Source organism: Dermacentor andersoni, chromosome 5 (assembly GCF_023375885.2).
Source record: "Dermacentor andersoni chromosome 5, qqDerAnde1_hic_scaffold, whole genome shotgun sequence".
Lineage (NCBI taxonomy): Eukaryota > Metazoa > Arthropoda > Arachnida > Ixodida > Ixodidae > Dermacentor > Dermacentor andersoni.
This window is the reverse complement of record NC_092818.1, coordinates 142,390,842-142,410,557: the sequence shown is the minus strand read 5'-3', so window position 1 is coordinate 142,410,557 and position 19,716 is coordinate 142,390,842. Positions and strand designations below refer to the sequence as shown.

At 46.9% G+C, this 19,716-nt stretch overlaps 1 protein-coding gene across 1 annotated transcript; it reads right to left on the bottom strand.

Moving 5' to 3' along the window:
- Positions 1 to 2,383: 2,383 nt before the first annotated feature.
- Positions 2,384 to 18,843, bottom strand: LOC126532424 (putative ammonium transporter 3). The gene is made up of 8 exons (XM_072288367.1): positions 18,499 to 18,843; positions 16,357 to 16,900; positions 14,872 to 14,943; positions 12,593 to 12,652; positions 12,419 to 12,492; positions 10,722 to 11,041; positions 9,675 to 9,875; positions 2,384 to 5,748 (listed from the first exon to the last, which is right to left on the bottom strand). Exons 1-8 carry the CDS (start codon positions 18,581 to 18,583, stop codon positions 5,521 to 5,523), a joined length of 1,584 nt encoding a protein of 527 aa, XP_072144468.1. The 5' UTR covers positions 18,584 to 18,843; the 3' UTR covers positions 2,384 to 5,520.
- Between the last annotated feature and the right edge of the window lie 873 nt (positions 18,844 to 19,716).

The following is a 19,716-nucleotide window of genomic DNA, read 5'->3' as shown; positions in this document are numbered from 1 at the left end:
CTGTTTGCTGCCCGCCACCCCCGGTGGGTTTAGACGATAAATGGCGTTCCAATGACGAGCTCGATGTGGCTGATTCGATTCCAGACAGCGGCAGCCACATTTTGACGGGGGTGAAGCGCAAAAAAAAATGCTCGTACACTTAGATTTAGGTACACATTAAAGAATCCCAGGTAGACAAAATCAGTCCGGAGTCTTCCACTGAGTGCGGCGTCTTTTGGTACACAATGTGCAATTTCATGACGTTAAGCGTCCTATTTTAATTACTGATTGTTGGCCCCCCTCAGAGCACATGCACTTTCGTCAAATATCTATTGAATGAAGGAATGTGTCTTGTTTAGTGGCGCAAGGGCCAGGTAAGGCCAAAGAGCGCCATGCCAGTGTTAGTGACTTCGCAGTGGAGTAATAAGTTCTATGAAGTTGATGGTGACGTGGCTCTAAAGAGGCCTAACAATAGTCGCCGTAAAGTTCGCGAAATCTACGTGTAATAAGATTATAAGATTGTGTAATAAGATTACGTGTAATAAGATACGTGTAATAAGATTAGAGAGGGAGAGAGATAGAGAGAGACAGAGAGAAAGAGGAAAAAGCGACTGCCGTTTTCCTTCGGGTGGGTCAGTCTGGAGGTGCCGTCTATGTGAAGCAGAGGCCAAATAGGTGTGTTACCTTCGCCGGAGGGACTTAAAGGTCCGAACACACGGCATCCGCTCAGCCCACAGGATCCCCCTTTCCCCAGACACCGCTAAGCCGCGCAGGACTACACACGGGCGGGTCCAACCCTTAAGTGCTCGGGTACGTGGTGTCGCAACACACCAAACGTCCGCTGCCGCAGACGCATCAGCAGGTGTTTTAATTAAAGGCTCACGTTCAGTATTGAAACTATACAATCGTGAACTGCGATTTTGTTTGGAATAGCATGTTTAAGACATGAAGATAATTTTCTGTTGTACCATGGGCAAAGATAGCACACTGTTACATACGTGTCCCTCAGCCTTCCATGCTTCTTTCTATGTCTGCTGTCCCCCCTGCCGCAGGGAAGGTAACGTATGTACGAACAAGTTTTTTTATTACGCAATTAGTAATAGTAAAGCTTAGACCTGTACTACCTTCAATTTGTGCCTCTTATTAAGTTTCACAACAAGACCTACCACCCTCTCGTTAACGCTATAGAATTCCTATATGTTACCAGCTATATCCTTATTAATCAGGAATCCGACTCCTAGTTCTCATCCTTCCGCTAAGCCCCGGTAGAACAGGACGTGCCCGCATTTTTGCATTGTATATGCTTCACTTATTCTCCAAACCTCACTGAGCCCTATTATATACCCTTTAACGCCCGCTAATTCCTCCAATAGTACTGCGAGACTCGCCTCAGTGCTATTAGTAACTCAGGGGACCAATTGCAATGCATGCTTACTGACTTGGACAGGCAAAGCAGAAGAGTGGGTCTAAAAATTAATCAACAGAAAGCTAAAGTAATTTTTAACACTCTCGGAAGAGAACAGCAGTTTACGATAGGTTGCGAGGCACTGGAAGTGGTAAGGCAATACATCTACTTAGGGCAGGCAGTGACCGCGGATCCGGATCATGAGAGTGAAATAATCGGAAGAATAAGAATGGGCTGGGGCGCGTTTGGCAGGCATTCTCAGATCGTGAACAGCAGGTTGCCATTATCCCTCAAAAGAAAAGTATAACAGCTGTGTCTTACCAGTAGTCACCTACGGGGCAGAAACCTGGAGGCTTACGAAAAGGGTTCTACTGAAATTGAGGACGAGGCAACGAGCTATGGAAAGAAGAATGATGGGTGTAACCTTAAGGGGGGATAAGAAGAGAGCAGATTGGGTGAGGGAACAAACGCGAGTTAATGACATCTTAGTTGAAATCAAGAAACAGAAATGGGCATTGGCGGGACATGTAATGAAGAGGAAAGATAATCGATGGTCATTAAGGGTTACGGACTGGATTCCAAATGAAGGGAAGCGTAGCAGGTGGCGACAAAAAGTTAGGTGAGCGGATGAGATTAAGAAGTTTGCAGGAACAACATGGCCACAATTCGTACATGACCGGGGTAGTTGGAGAAGTATGGGAGAGGCATTTTCCCTGCAGTGGGCGTAGCTAGGCTGATGATGATTATTATGATGATGATGATCATGATGTATAAAGCCAGCATTATGAATCCTCTGGACATTGATATGGGACCCATATCTCAAGGTACGGCAGAGTTTGCTTCATCCGAATGCTCTGGCCTTAGCATTTTTACACGTCTAAACGCATTAATACACGTACCGCGTTATTTGTTGACTGTTCTGTTAGCTGGCTTCATTCGCACCAAACTAAATTGCTCCACTCTTTGTCATATTATTAATAAAAAGAAAGACAGGGAGAGTTTTGTTTGTTTGTCTTTAATACATTTGAATGCAAGATGACAGATGCTTGGTGTTGAATGTTTTCTAAACAAGAACAGCTGCATTACATTGAGGTCGGTGTACTCACGGTGTTAAATCATGAATAGTTTCAAACTCTTTGCAACCAGGTTGACAAAAGAAGATGTAACAAAAATAACGCACATGTTTATGACAGATAAATGTGTATAGTGCGCCTACATATGGCCACAAACAACGTGGTGAGGCACTGAAATTGCTTGCTCTTTTCTTTTGAAGTGAGACAGCTTGACACTTCACCGAAGCTGCCTGAATTCTTTTAGGAGACCCGGTCATGCCCATGCATTGTTCTGTATCTGTACTTGATGCATAAGAAATGACAAGGATGCTCTTTTAATGTGCTGATGTAACATCTTTTGTACTTTTCGGCTCAACGCGCATAAATAGATTAGTTATAAACGCTAACTATATTCTAGATTCATATATAAGGATAAATAATGCCCAGGTCGTAGCAGTGACATCGGAGATTTTGATGAGGTGCGGAGAAATTTCATAGTGAATTGCAGTGATGACAAGAAATATAAGTCATCAACGAAGAAGCCTTCGGACGGAACTGCGGCAAAGACATGAAAGCCCAAGACCAAGCCGTTGAAGTAGGAGGACTTTGTAAGCGGATAATCCACAGGAAATCACAGAATATCGGCGAGTCTGATGAAGAAGGCGAATACATCGTGCTCGAAAAGCTCACAGCCTTTATATGAGCAATGCCTCATAAGCTGCAACGTACAGGAGATACGGGATAATACTAACACAACAATGCTGCACAAGAAAGGCAACGTCAGACGGGCGACTTACAAAACCACTCGTTTGCCATTTGTATCATATTCATTAAGACGACAATTTTTAATAGAACAGCGAGTGAAGAAATGCGTGCATTTACTCAACCAAAAAACGTCATGACACTTAGGAGATATATTAATGAATAGATCGCATTCCTTTTATTAACGAGGTTATAGAAAAGTCTGCGGAATGTTATCAAGATAATCAAAGAGGGTTGATTCAGTGACGATATATGCAACCATGCCAACATGGGGTATACGTGGATATGCTAAAAAATATATACATGGATTACATTTATACGACACGCATTGTCCAGAGAAGTGGTAAATACGGAGACGCGAGGGCTTCATGCAGGAAGACACAGTTCCTCAGTCACTGGTCACTATACGACGTCTACAAAAGGTGTAGAAAGCATCATGTTGAGAAGAACTGCGGACGAGAACACACAGTGATCATGTTAACAAGCGGCTGTAGTTGCAAATTACTATGTGCTGTTAAATGAATCTGGAAATAATTTGCAACAAATGATTGAGGGCCTTAACCGACAACGTTAGGTTACGTTTGAAACTTGATGCGCTAAAGCATCCTGACAAGGGAAAATTTTTTTGTGGATTGTTGCCCATCTCCGAAACTGGTGACAAAGCGCACTCATTTTATCTAAGTAGTGTAAGACATTTGCACAATGCGAAAGAAACCTAAAGAAATATGAAAACGAGCAGTCGTGCATTCGAAAAGCGCTCCAAGCCACGAAGTGCAGCTTAACTAGTATCCGTGAAATCAAAAGAGCTGTAGTAACTACTGAATTCTATCAATACCAATTTACGAAGCCACTGTTCGTAGGAAAGAAAATATATATAAGACCTAAAATTAATCTTAGAAAAAGCATTAAGCGAAGGAAGACATCTATGGTTGTAAAGTTATAACAGATAAACGATGTAATAATGAATTAGATCAACATGTGTGTGTGATATTCCATGGTTTATCCAGAGAGGAAGCAAAGTTCGGCAAGTAATGTTACTCGTAGAACATGCAACCAGTGGTCTAATCGAGTAAACCGTCATTAATTTAAGGGAAAGTAAGTCGAGGATGGCCGAGATTTAGATAGAGTAATGAAATTGATTTATCACATTTGCTCTCATAAGGCGCAGTGTAGTAGACGTAGGACGGAACCAACTGTAGATCACCGGGAGACTCCGCGGTTCTACAATATATCTAAAAAAAGGTGCTGATAGGTGTTTAAATGGAGCCTGGTTAATGCACAGTCGTCAGCAATATGGAGGGGAACGCCAAATTTTTTTCATGCGCCCATAGGAGGCTTAACACGCATGCGCTCCATAAAAGTGTTCAATTACACTAAATGTTCAACAGGAAAACTAATTAGTGCGTATCAAGTTCCTAGATTTAAACCAACTCACCACAAGTTATGGCGTTTAAAAATATATTGCTTTCCCCCTTTTACATCACTGTCGATTGCACATTGATCAGTCAGCGAATGGACAAACGTGTGGAGTTTATGTTGTTAACATGAACTCATGCGTTGTTTGCGAACAAGCATCGTTTCCGCAAACACTTGCTTTTTTTTACTTATCTTTTTTAAACTTAGAGCTAGCCTTTACAAAAAAATAGCATCAGTAGAACACAATTCTTTTAGGGTAGGCAATTCTGGTCTTTTCATTTTGCCATTTTGTCATTACGGCTGTGTCAACAATTTGCTCAAGTGGCAACGTTTACAGTTATCTCGATTTTCCACATGCCCCATGGGACACTAGCATAAGTGTACACATCGACGAAGAAGATATACTAAACAGTACTTTTCTTTTCTTTTGCATTAGACATCTAGATAGATTTGGGGAACAACACCAAAAGGGCGGAAGTGATACATGGCGCCTTTTACGGCGGTGATCATTGTACTACTTGAAGAGGAAAACGAGCCGTGATAAAAACCGTAAATATTTTGACACCGTGCGTGCATTCTGAGGTAGGAAACGACAGAGGAAGCGCAGGGGAACAACCTGTTAATAATCAGAGTCCTGTCCCCAATAATGAGAGGACTTCGCGAAGCACATGTAGTAAAGACCATCACGAGTGGCGATCTGCCTCATCTAGGCCTGGCTGTACACGAAAACGCAGGGAACGTAAATGAGTCGATTATGCACCCCAGTGCTAAGAAAAGACCTAACCGAAGACGTGTACTCCGTTTAGAATGAACGCAAACAGAAACGCCAGTTTTTCACGTAAGCCCTTGCTGCTCCTTTAGGACGTCGGTAGACGGTACGGCCGAGCGAGCCGCAATGGCGGCGGGCTAGGTGATGGTGCAGTTGCTCCTGTAGTTGGCCACAAGTCTGATGGTCATCTCCTGCTGGTTCAGTGACTCCTTGTTGGCCAGGCCATCGTGGCACTCGGCGCCCATGGCCTCCCAGAAAGGGGTCGGTGCGTCCCGCTGGAAGTCCGGCGAGGCGCAACCCACCGGAGACACGTCTCCCGCGCTGGAAGCGCGTTCCATGTCATTGCACTCGACGGGGATGTCTTCCTGCACAGGAGACGGCACAAGCAGAGGTCACCATTGCGAAGCGGCTTAGTCGCAGCATGATAAATCATAATGCAGAGACAGACATATCGACGAAGAAAGCGGCGGTACATACGCGCTAGCTACCAACCAGTTGGTGACGATTGATTGATTAGTTGATTGATTGGAAATGTTGACAACAAGCAGAATACATCGCTGGCTTTTACACAGTTATAATTGCTAAACGAATTAATTGGTGAAGTGAAACATTTCCGCTTTATTAGAAGTTTAATGACAAAGAAGATGCCATCAATTTCAATAAAAAATAATAGACAAATAAATTGCTCGGTAATTAACGGTCATTTGTCGCTTTCTTCTTTTTTTCTTTTTTTGTATGCCGGTGTGTGTATGCGCACTACGATTTATAACGCTGAGCGAACAAGCCCCAAGCACCCATAATTCGGAGGATTAGTGGAACCCGTATGTGTGAATCTCAGTGATTAGACGTAGAACAACACCGTTAGTTTCACACTATACGACACCATTCGATCCCCGCCTCGCATGCGAAGTCCTAGGTGAACAGCAGCGTGACGGGGACTCGACCATTGTTGTTGGGCGCTGATCAGTCATTTAAAGTCTGAATGTACGGCAGGAGACATTAGTGCCCAGGTAGTGTCATCCAACACATTGCCATGACACCTGTTGTAATCAATTCTTTTATTCGTCTTTTTTTCACCTATATATGCTCCGCTCCCCTATAGACGTCTTCCAGTCGACCTTTCAAGAACAAAGATTTTGCCAATATCAAGACACGTCTTTATTCATTCACAGTGTAGTAAATGTTGAATGTTGGATCTCCCTTGTGAAAAAGCTGCACAGCTCCAAATGAGGTGTTGCAAGTCTGCTCTGCATGACTCCTGGCAATGTGTGCATCGGGTATAAGTCTTCGCAATCGTAGCTTGTCTGGGTTGGTGCCATTTCTCGAGTATGTGTGGTGTGTATGCAGCGTTGGCCATAACCTCATTCAAAAGAACCTCTTCCGTGCGAGTAAGCCCACCCTTCTCGTCAAACACATGTAGTGGTGTAGCTTCTAATAGTCTCCGTTTACTGTCTGCTTTTATTTTAGTACGAATGTAATGCATCAGTGCTCTGCTAGGAGAGCCTTCGGCCAATATCTTTAGGTATGGATTTTAGTCCGCGGGGTTTGGCGAGGAAATGGAGTGTGGGGAGCTGTACGTATAATCAAGCCTACCCGCTTGCGCGGCAACTGCGTGAGCGGCTGCGTTTCCCCCATCCGTGCCGGTGTGCCCCGGTGTCCATAGGATTTCAGCATTGGTCTCATGCGTTCGTAGCTACCGTCATCGAGGCGTCGTCCGGCGCGACGAGGGCAGCGGCGAGCTTACGGGTCCGCGAGGCGTGTCAGGCGGAGGAGGTGGCCATTGCCCTGGCCATTGCCGACCCCGGGTGCCAGACGGTGTTGTGCGATTCGCAAAGTGCAGTGCGAAATTATGCAAAGGGCAAAGTGTGTGGTGAGGCTGTGCGCGTTCTGTGCTCGGCTGACCTGCAACGACAGAATCGGTATGTTAGAATCAAGTGGTTCCCGGCACACGCGGGCAACGATGCGTCCGAGAAGCACGATAACCACAACGAGACGGCACACGCAGTGGCGCGAGCGCTAACCAACCGCGCCGCTGCAACCGACCGTCCAACGTGGTGTAGTGCCAAGGATCGCATGACGACGTTCAACGAACTTACACAGTTCCACCGCCTGGCTCGAAGGACTTTCCCACCCCCGCACCCGGGGCTGAGCCGAGCGGAGGCGGTGCTGTTCAGACAATTGCAAACTGGTTCTTTACCCACCCCAGTGTTAATGACTCATCTATACCCGAAATTATATGGGAGTGATGTGTGCCGCGTGTGCCAGCGGGAGAGGGCCACCCTGACGCACATCCTATGGGATTGCACCAAGTTCCCCAATGAGGCTTCGACAAGTACAACGATTCCGCCGCGACTCGCGGCTGCGGCGGAATGCTACGACCACGAAAGCCAAACCTGGGCCGACCAGCAGGTCTCGGCGGCTCTTGAAAGACAAAGGCCGAGCGAAACCGACGGAACGTAGCCCCTCAGGACGACCGACCGCGGGAGTAACACGCGCTGGAGTTGAGTAGAGACCCCCCGCTGAGAAGACGTCAGGGCCCGCGTCACGGCGCCATTTAGTCATGGTATCGTTCTGCAGGCGACAACATGAAGTTGTCTCTCTCTCTCTCTCTCTCTCTCTCTCTCTCTCTCATTGTCCTGTATTCTCTTTAGCTTTTTTCTGGTGTCGTTCGCAACAGTATCATCTGTCGTAGGTACCGTTAATTCGGTCACCGCTTCGTACGAGTCAGTTAGGATCCGATAATTATTTCGCACACTCTGCTCTACAATGCCTCCCACGTCAATGGGAATTGTGTTGACCGCTCCCCATATAGCTAAGAGCTCAGCGTGCAAGGTTGCACCCCCGGGAAGCTGACATGTGTGATAGCCATTGTGTTGGGGTGCAGATGTGCTAACCCAGGCCATGCTTGCTATGTCGTTTGTGATTGCAGCGTCCGTGTAGATGTCAATGATGTGCTGCGGCGTTCTTAATTCCACTCTCTTTTCAAATATTTTTCTAGCTTCCGCGTTTCGTCTGGCAACATTCAACATTTACTACACGGAGACATTAGAACACTAGGAATTGGAATACAAACTAACCATGAAACACAGAAAGCCACTGCGACATATGGCAGACAAAGTGGCCTGTTTCGAGTAGTGTAGAAGGGGTCGATCAGCCCATGTGATAGCGGCGGAACTGAACACGCACCTGAGTCTGCATAAAGCGGGAGATCCAAGACTCAGATGAAGATGTGCTTCAGCCAACAGTCCAGGAACCCACATTCCTTTCCCTCCTAATCCCCAACAGTGGCCTAGAGCCGTCCCCTTCCTTAAAATAAAGGCTTCATTCATTCATTCATTCATTTATTCATTCATTCATTCATTCATTCATTTACATCTTTAATTGGGAGCTACGTCATCTTTGTGGCATACAACAAGCCCGTTCTCAACCATATATACACGAATGTCGGAACCGCATTGCTTCGAACCTCTCTGGTGCACCCATTATTTTTTTCCCATTTTAAGCCTACGTAACTACGTCACCATCAGCCTATTTTATCACCATTAGCCTATCTTTATGTCCACTGCCGGACGAAGGCGTCTCCCAGCAATCTCCAATTACCTTTGTCTTGCGCCAGCTGATTCCATCTTGTGCCTGTAAATCTCCTAATTTCTTCACACCACCTAATTATCTACCGTCCTCGCCTGCACTTAGCTTCTATTGGCACCCATTCCGCAACTGTAATAAACCACCGGTTATCTGCTTTACGCATTACATGGCCCACGCAGCTCAATTTTTTCTTCTTAATGTCAACTATAATATCGGCTATACCATGCCTGCTCCCTAATCCACACGCTGTCTTCCTTTCTCTTAACATTACGTCTAACATTTTACAGCGTAGCTGTTTGTAACTGGGCTTCCATGCATTTTTGTTCTGTGGCAATGACTCACACACCCCGTACGCGAGCAAAATATGTAATGGCTCACCCCTCCCGTAATGCAGAGGTTCTAAATATATAGTCGTCCACGCAAATGTATATAAATAAACGAATGTACGAACCTTTCGTCACAATGACCAACGATCAAGACAATAAATGTGTTCGTACCTTTGTCCAAATTCTTTCTGTGCAATGGCTCAAGATTTTTTGTTTGATCGCTTGGATCGGAGATCGGAGATAATTGGAGATTGCTCGGAGAGGCATTTGTACTGCTGTTGACATAAAAATAGAATTATGATGACGATGATAATAATGATGATGATAATAATGATGGCGATGGTGATTCTTTTTGGAGAATCGTTCGACCGGAGCACCTTTTGGTCGGTCTCGCCCTCGTCTTCGGCATGGAGCAGGCTTGCGTCTGGAGGCTCGGTCCCAGCGCTCATATCTCGGCAAAGATGGGTCGCCGGGAACGACTGGTCGGGCTCCCGGTGATCGATGCAGTGTTCCACAAAATCCGCTCCCAGCAACTCGTCACATGGCCGCATGCGTAAAGGCGTCACTTTGTTGATGAACTGGGAAATGAAAACAGATCGCCTTGTATTACGACCTGTATTGAGAAATTGTTATAAGTATAAGTAAGCAAGTAATTATAAGTAAGTAAGTAAAAAGTAAGTATAAGTAAATTGAGAAATTCGTTATAAGTATATGACAGATCGACCTCAGTCGCCATGTTCTGGCCAGCTATTCGGCACTGGGGGAGAAAAAGTACGCGAAGGAGTGAATGACGATAACGGTGAGTGTGAAAGAAAAGCAAGAGAAAAGGTAGGGCATGTACGTTCAGAAGACGCCGACTTTATCACTTCTGTTCGTACCGATTTGGCATGCCAGACGTTACAGTAACTAGCCCAGGCGTCAACTCTAGCACCTACGCCAGGACTACACAATTACTCTCATACAAAAAGAAAAAAAAAGAGGACAAATAATTTTTCTTTAAAGTGAAAGACAGGACGGCTAGATGTATAAGAACTGGTGTTGGTTAATCGCGATGTACAGTGAAGAAGAGTGTAACGAGAAAACCGGCCAAGTAGGTATAGATATAGGCTACACGTTACTAAAGAAACAGGCGCATGTGCAAGCAAACTAGCAGACTGCTATATTGACACTTTTCTCCTTCGATGTCCGCTGGACAGAACAATAATCACTGCCAAATAAGTGTTGCAAACTGCTCCACGCATGCTATCCTCGCCAGAGGGAAGATTCGCGCATTACGATTTGTCGGAAAATTATTCCTGACCGTACGGAATGTGACACCAACGCCGCGTCTTCATGACATCACGCTCTGCAGCTAATCTGTAGTTCGTCAGAACACGAACGCCTTTTACAGAAATAGCGCTCTCGCTAAATACGTTAGTGCTCACCTTAAGCACGAGGAAGGTGACGCCGGCGCTCCAGGCGATGATGGTGAGGCAGGCAGCCAACTGGATGCCGAGAAGACTCCCACCACCGCCCTTGAAGAGACCGAGGCGGTGGTAACGCAGCCCCTGGTACCGGGTTGTGTCCAGAAACAGGCCGACAGCCAGCATGCCCCAGAGACCGCCCACGCCATGAATGGCCGCGGCATTTACGGGGTCGTCGATGCTCAGCCAGCGACGCATCAAAGACGGCACCGGAGTTGTGCACAGACCGCCCACGGCGCCGATCAGCAACGCTTCCCAGGAACGATAGAAGGCCGAACCGGCTGGAATCATGGGGCAAGAGAGCCACCCGCCTGTTTTGAAACGTTCTGTTTGCACATCCCGCCTTCACCAACACTTAGAGAGTGTATCTTGACCGCAAGGACCACGTTACATGCTTTCAGTTAACATACGCTGCCGTAAGCTGACAAAACGTATAGCGCTCTTAGGGGGTACACAAAAAGAAAAGCATTCCTGCCCTGTCTTTTGTTTGAGTCATTTGCAATATTTCCGGTATAGCTTTGCGCCGGGATGATTTTTTCTCTTCTTCGCACAAATGAAGGCCGCCACTGGTCTTTTGTTTATTGCTAGTCGTACATTTCCGTATCACGGGTTAATCAGCGAAAACGGCCATTGAACGGTGACCACCTATACCATAGCATAGTGTATCGACTGCTTCTTGCCATACCCGCCGCGGCGGCTTAGCGGCTATGGTGTTGCTCTGCTAAGCACTAGGTCGCGGGATCTAATCTAGGCCGTGGTGGCCGCATTTCGATGGGGGCGAAATGAACAAAACGTCCAGGACCAGTACACTGGGGGCAGATCACAGATAACCTGGGGGTCAAAATTAATCCCGAAACCCCTACCATGGCATGCCTCATAATAAAATCTTATTTGGTTTTGGCGCGTAAAACCCTACAATTCATTAATTATTGTTGCCACATCACCAAGAACACCTAAGGTTTCTTCGATTCAGAAAAAGGTGCACGGCACCTCAAACGAAAAACTGCAGTGGGTGCCGGGCTGCACCCACCCGCTGCAAGGTTCAAGGGTGCAGTGCACCGCGGCGGCACCTTGCCTTGCACACCGTTCAATCGAGCACGGGGGTGCAGGGTGCACTGCTGCACCCCGGGGAATCGAGGGTCTAGGTGCAGTGCACCATGAATAGGTGCAGAAGGTGCAGAGAAACTTGGCTGAATCGAATAGACCTCTAATTAAATGCCGCACTGCTGAATTATGACTAACCTGTTATATCTTTGAAATGTTTGCAGTGTCGAAGTTTAAGAGATATAAGGGTCAGCGCGTACGTACGTACGTACGTACGTAAGAAAGCACAGATGGTGCCACCTGGTATACGTAGTGGCGAGTGGCAAGATAGTCCTATACGTACATTTCATAAATGTAGTCTGCACCACAGGCAGTGTGGTATGCGTACACAAGCGGCTGAATTTCGACGGTGTTGATCGATATCACTGATATTGAGTGAAAAAAAAACGTACTCAGACGGGTAATTACAGAAAAGTGTTGCATTCCGAAACGTAGGCACATGTAGACTCGCTAAAGCTGTTTTTTAACAGCTATTTGGTCAGTTGTGTGGATTCTTTGGAGAGATAGGCTCTTCTTGAATTTCGTATAGCACTTCGTACATTTTCACTACTAACCTGTTATCGACACTAGTGAGCCAAGAATGGAAGTGATGATGTCTTCAATCTCAAAATTCTTGTGAACCAGATAGCTGCAACACAGAAGGAAGAGTATGAAAGCATAAGTATGGCTTGCTGGATGACTTCATCACTTACGCATAACATAGTCATAAAAAAACAAATAAGCCTTACGTTGCAATAGTGCCCACGAGGCCGCCACCGATAGAAGAATTGATCGTGGAGACCGCAGACCTGAGCAAGAATTAATCGGCATAAATATTCAATCAAACATGAACTCTGAGGGAAGAAATTGAATTAAGAAAGGAAAGCTGTTTGCGTGCGCTTCATAGCAAATACATCCAAATAATCTCTTCTGAAGCTCTACCAGCCAATTTTTGTTGACTACCTCTGCTACAGTGCGCCTGTACACTTTCTCGGATTAGTACATCTGCCGCACGCACACTTGAAAGTGCCTAGGACTACCGCGATGTGCGTCTACATGGGGCACTAGTTAATGCAGAGGCACGCGCGTGCCCAGCTCGAGCTTATCTGCAACACGAACCATTGCGAGTGCATCTAAGGCTACTGACTAGACACAGGAATCATCCACTGACGAACGTCACAAGCACACGGCCTGTCGCCGCCTACTCAGAAGCCGTGTTGTCGCAGCAAGACTTATTGTCGTCGGACTTCGAACTTCATGACATACCAGTAGTTCCACTCTGGACGATGGCAAAGCCAAGGTGAGACACTCAATCCCCGGAATAACGAAGTCGAAAATGCCACCTGCTGGGCTCAAGCACTTCGAGTTATCCTACATTGCATCTACATTTTACACCTTGGTATGGGAGGTTTATAAAATCATGTATAGATATACCCAACATGTTTTGGCAGATGGTTCTGTGACACAGACTTCTTCCGCGGCAGCTTACGCGGTACCTGGAATGGGGATTGCGCAACAGTTCAAGATAGGACACAGAACGTCGTCTAAAGCAGCTGAGTTGACCGGAGTTCGAAAAGCAGTTAGTTGTATACTGCAATAAAGCCTCGAGAAATGGACAGTGTTCTGTGACTCAAAACCAGCACTTCAACTCATCAGCATTTATATGAATCACAGAACCGGATATATAGTCCCCTGGTTTATGATATCATATCTCTGCTTGCTGAGGCGTCTCAATCAGGGCATACCATCGTGCTGAAGCGGATTTCTAGCCATTGTGTAATAGCTGGAAATGAACAGGCTGACGCGGAAGCAAAAAAAAAAAAAAAGAAGGCGCACAGTTACGGGAAGATTTCAAAATTTAATTTTTCCCAGTATGACATCAACGCCTTGCTCCATAACTCCATCAAAACCTCTATGGCGCAACAATGGGACGATCTCGATTCCCGAACATCAGCAAGAGCGCCTGCATAGACTGGACGCTGGTTTGCGATCCCGCCTCCCACTTCGGTTGCGGACAGGACAGGAAACACTCATCCATTGATTACGGCTCGGTGTGGCGCACACTCACCGATACCTTCACAAGATTGGACAAGCACGGGACCCTGACTGTAGTGTCTGTCACACTCCCGAGACAATAGCTCGTGTGCTATTCGTGTACTCGTGTACTATTCGTGTGCCATCAATAAGTGGCCGAGCGAAGGACACTTATGTCTAGTGTTGGCTGCTTGGACTCCCGCCCCTTTTCGGAAGAAAAAAATTTAGGCGCGTGGAGGAGTGTTGACTGTGCCCAACGTGCCATAAAATCACTTTTTGAACTTTCTAACTGAGACTGGTTTAGACGATCGCCTTTAGAACCTGTGAGACGTGCAGTCAGTGCGAAATGTGTTTGCGCAATAACTTTTTGCGTGGACCAGATTACTCTTGCGTGTATTGTGTCTACAACGCGAATCCGCGTATTGGACAACGTGTATATAGTAGCTCATTGTACCATTACATAATCACCTGCCACTTACCTTTCCCTGTATTTCCCACTTCCCCTTTCCCCTGTGAGGAGTAGCAGGCTAGAGACGCGATCTCCTGGCCGACATCTCCTCCTTTCTCTTCATTAGAATTATACGCCTCCTTTATTTGGCAAAAGACGCGAACAACGACAGCAAATGGGTGCTTAAAGGTTACAAGAATTTGCATAGCATACGTTTTGTTGACTGCAGCCCTCACAACCTGCGGCCTAGCTGAAAATATAGCATCTGCTTAATATGTGAGGGTATTATGGGCTTATTTAATAAAGAAGAAGTAAAATATTTCTGTGCTAATATTTTACTTCAATATTGCTCCAAAATGGACAGCTGCTAGCATACGAGCATATCAGTCATCTGCGTTAACTGCAGACAAAAACAGTCATATTAAGCAACCTCGGTGCAGTCCTGATGACTGAGAATCGCTTGCCTCAAAGCATGCGTGTAATGCATAGTAACATTTGAAACAGGAGAGAGAGAGAGAGAACACAATAATGGCCACAATGACATACCTGGCAGCAAAGTGCCATTTTTCGTCTGATATGCCGAATGTACTGCCGCTGTTGAAGACAAGTGAGCCCCACCTAGAGAAAGAATATATAAAAAGTCTTATTGAAGGAATACTTAATAATACTGCAAGCTGGGTGAGTTTGTATGGTTCTGTGCTTTGAAGAAGCACGCGAGTGCACGTAGAAGGACTTTGAAAGTCTTCTCTACCTACCTTGTTTTTTCTCACTGGTGTTTTAAATATTCCACGGTTCCTATATCTCGCCTGCAAGAAGCACTGGCTGCAGCTCAACCATTTTACATCTTGGTATGGGAGTTTTATAAAATCACAAGCATCCACCGAAGTGGCCGCGACTATAGAGTTGCGCTGCTGAACACAAGGTGTGGGATTCGATTCCTGGCTGTGGTATCGGCCACATTACAGTGGAGGAGAAATGCAAAGCCGTTTGTGTACCATGCTCTATGTACCATGCTACCATGGCACACCTCCACTGCAACGTCCATCATAGCCACTGTACAGCTCCTGCATTTTCAACCTCATAATGTACCTGGATCAAAAGCAAGCCTAAGGTTAATGGGCTGGCGGTAGACAACCAGATTGCCAAGTCGAGACCATTATTGGCTGTACATATTATATATCTGGAATCTCCAGACATACAAGAGGAACTTGTCAGCGGTGTCATATTCTGCTTTCAAATTCTACTAAGGTGTGGTGCAGCGAACCCCGCCAGGACGCGTGTGAGCAACGTTAAAAAATACGCTTATAGCGCTGTCAAGCGACCGTTTTGTGACTGAGAAAATACAATTTTCTAAAGCGGTGGAATGGCTATCCAGCCCACTTTTTCGTGAGGGCCATAGCTTTTCTGAAGAGCGACTCGGCGTCAACGCCATCCTCTTTCATCGATGTGAACTGTGGCCTTTGATGCCACGTTGCTCTTGCAAAAGCAACCACGTATGTGTTTATCGACTTCGCGCTAGCGGCTGACAAAATATAGGAAAATGATAAAAGTGGTAAGCAGTTTTTGTCGAATGTATGCGAATGAGCTCACGTTCCAGCTGACTCGCCTTAATAGTATTGCTTCTTTCGCATGTACCTCAGTCCCTGTTTCAGTACCTCGCCCTGTGCCGCGGTGAGAACTATTATGACGCTCGGCCGACTCACCAGAAGTGCCCCAAACGAGCCGACGACATGTGTGACCCATGACGTGTGTGGCAGCGACAAGCAAGTGAAACGAGCCCCACAATCTGAGAGAGACGCACAATACTAACGACACAGAAGCTTTCAGAAAGTGTGAAATATAGTGAGTCGACACTGTATGCAGACATCCTGATGTATGTATAGACAGATATACAGGGTAGGGTCAGCCTAGGAACACGTTTGATGTGTGCATTATAGGGTGCTAATCAGTGGGAAAGTTACTTTCAACCAAAAAAAAATAAATAAAATAACAAAAGTCCGATAGCGTTCATGGGCTGCAAAGTGTGCTTACCACAGTGTGAATGCGCCGATCATGGCGTTCGTAGGGTTGCCCATGCGCGGCCTGCTGTGCCGGTCCCAACTGAGTCTAGGGCCGAGCACCAAGGCCGAGATCAGCCCTGACGTGCCACCGAGCAAGTGTACGCAGGCCGAGCCGGCGAAATCAATGACGCCGATGCGGTTGAGGAACCCGTGCCTGCTCCACACCCAGCCGGCGGGTATGCAGTACATGAGCGTGCTGAGTGCCGAGAAAAGGCAGTACGCGTGGAAATTTGTGCGCTCGGCCATGGCGCCCGACACGATGGTGGTGGCCGTGGTGGCGAACGACAGCTGGAAGATGAACATGGCGAACTCCTCGCCCATCACCTCGAAGCCGGCGTCCAGGAAGAAGGAGCCAACGCCGCAGAACGGGTTGGTGCCGGGACCTCGGCCGTTCTGCAGACCGTAGCCGACGCACCAGTAGGTCAAGCCGCCAAGGACCACGTCCACGGCGTTCTTCATCAGGATGTTCACCTCGTTTTTCTTTGACACACAACCGGACTCGAGCAGACCAAAGCCTGTGAGCGACGGCGACGAGAGTTGTACGCAGTGAAAGCACACGAAAAAAAAAAATTGCCCACCAAGTACAGGTGGGGCCACAGAGGTCAGAGCATATAAGAGAACTTATGCTTCGGTGGTCGTTATTCGCAGGAAGTTGATCTGTTACGCTGTGATCTTGTGTACAAGAGGAGGGCTTCGTTAGATGTCATTCAGTCTTCTGGCTTCTCTACCTATTGAGTGACAGCATGAGTTCTTTAGCATAATTAATCAAGTGTGAGTCTCATGTGGAATTCTACATATACATACAGAACGTGGCGTGGGTGGTGTGGGTCCTCAAGCTTGAAGACAATCCTGCAGCCCTGTACTCGCACTGACCGATGTTTATATACCTCTTGCGTCACTAAGGTAATGAAGAAAATGGTGTCCCTACTTTTCCGTGCCTACTTTCATCCCTGCGCAATCTACGCATCTCTTCTTCCTGTCCTCATTCTCATCTTTAATAATTTTTTCTTTTGTCCCCTTCTGTTTTCCTATGGTTAGAGTGGCAGGCCAGAGCATACTAGCTCAGGCCGACTTCTCTGTCTTTCCTCTAATAAATCCCATCTAATGGTTTCGCAGATAGGAAGCCTCAAATCCGCATCAGGAAACGGCTGGGTCTGCCTATATATAGTTTGGCTATTCATGACGGGAAACGCCCTTTCTCCTGTAGGTTTTTCATGTAACCACACAAGAGACATTGAGCCTTTTCTCGTACCCATGATACCATGCTACTGATACAGGTTTTAGGCGCCTACAGAAGGAACGTCTTCTGCATGCGTGCTTACAGCTGCTGTATTCTGAGAGGCTGGTTGTAGTCCGCAAGGGAGTTTCACGTCTCCTCCCTTTTTTTTTGCCTCATGTCTTTCCATGACTGGCACTGATAGTGCCTGCTTAAGTGCTTCAGCGACATTATGGACCTGTGTAATCGCCTTCTACCACAGTACATTTTTTTTATTATGCGCGTATATGTAGGGACCCAGTCTTTCTATAATCATCGTATTTACTATTTTCCCTTTCCCTGTATAAGGTAGTCAATTGGATGTTTTTTCGTTTGGCCACGCTACTTTCCTCTCTCCATATATTGTCTCTCTTGCTTAGGCGGATCAACTGCCGGTTTCCACCATCAGGCTAAAGCCATCTGTAACCGCTGACACTTTGTCGAGTGGATTTATTAAGTTCAACGAGGAAAATAGACTATCGTGCAAATAATTCCTTCACTGTTAGGCTGGCCTAGTAATTCAGTAAATACAGTTATTCAGTGATTCCATCACAGGGGTTACAAGAATTCCTTCACAGCTAGGCATCCACAAAAATGCACATGGAGCCCAATTTTTGGGCACCTTTAACCAGTAGTGCTCCCTTAAGCGTTTTCAACAGATAAGGGTATTACAGTATTAGCCTTACTTGCAGGAGCAACCCCCTGATTGCGAGGTAATATGTAACGCGCGATGACAATTTCGGGGTCTTTAAGAAGAAATAAAAACGATAGAATAAGGTAAAGCATTGTAGTCACTCAATGCAAGAAAGGAAGCATCGCGTATATACGAACAGCGCTGCTGACGTTTAGTGCACCCACCTGTTTGCATGGTGAAGATAACGAAAGACGACGTGAGTACCCACGTCGCGTCGTCGGGCTTCATGCTCTTGGGGTCCACAATCATGGCTACTGCCGCTGCTTCCTTTTAAGCGGTTGACTGCGAAACGCGCCTGGATTGCGTCAGGCCCTGTGACTGAGTTCCTGGGCTAGCGTATACCACAACAGCTCATTAAAAAATTTCGCATACGCGCTCACTCGCGCCCTTACTCTCGACGCGTGCCTTCTCGCGAGAGAAGCTGCCCCGTTCTTCTCCGTGCCGGCCTAGCGACAGGCTTTTCTTTGTGATGTTCAGCTCCTGAGCGTTGACCACCACCGCAGCGTGGCCTCGCACTCGCTCACTCGAGGAGCGAGTGAGGCGCAACACTGCAGCCGGCAACGTGCGAGCCTCGTAATCCCGGCGGCTCCGCGTGGCGTGATGTTTGCTCGCCGAGCGGCAACCGCGCCTGTGCGCCGCGGATCGGCGGATCTGAAGCCTCTGGGGAGTTTGCCGGCGGCCGCGGGGGCCGACGAGTGCGGCGAAGCAGGAAGTAGAACGGGATATTAGGAGGCTGAGCGGCCGGACAACGGCACGCGTCGGACGCCGGGGGAAAGGGAAGGGCGTAGCGAGTGAGAAGAAGGGTAGAAAAAGGGAGAAAGAGGAAAGCGGCAGAGAGAAAGGTTATCTGCGAGCTCGGGCACTGTCAGAAGAAGGGGGGGGGGGAGAGAGAGAGAGAAACTGGAGATGGAAGACAGAAAGGTTAACCGGACCAACCGTCTGCTTGGCTACTGCCAATTAGGGATGAGAAAGGGCATAAAATATTAGGAGAAAAGAACAGACGATATTGTTAGATATGTTACGTAAGGAGACGCAGATGAAAAGCTATATACAAGTATATTTACAACGTAATACGCCGCACTTGGCCAACAGGCAAAACAGCCCGCGCTAGCCTCCAATCGTCGTCGTCGTCGTCTTACTGCTCGCCTCTTCGTCTTTGGAAATACTATTCCGTAGCAATATGAAGAGAATGTGTCCGCACAAACACAAGAATGGCAACTAATGAAGACTACAATTGTTTCATTATGTTCGATGCTTAAAAGAGAGAGAGAGAGAGAAACACTACCGCTTTTAGAGCAACTCGGGCAGACGTCGGCTGCAACAAGGGTCCAATAATTTTCTTTTCTGTAAGTGGACTGTTCTCAAGCTTGTTGAGCGTGTGC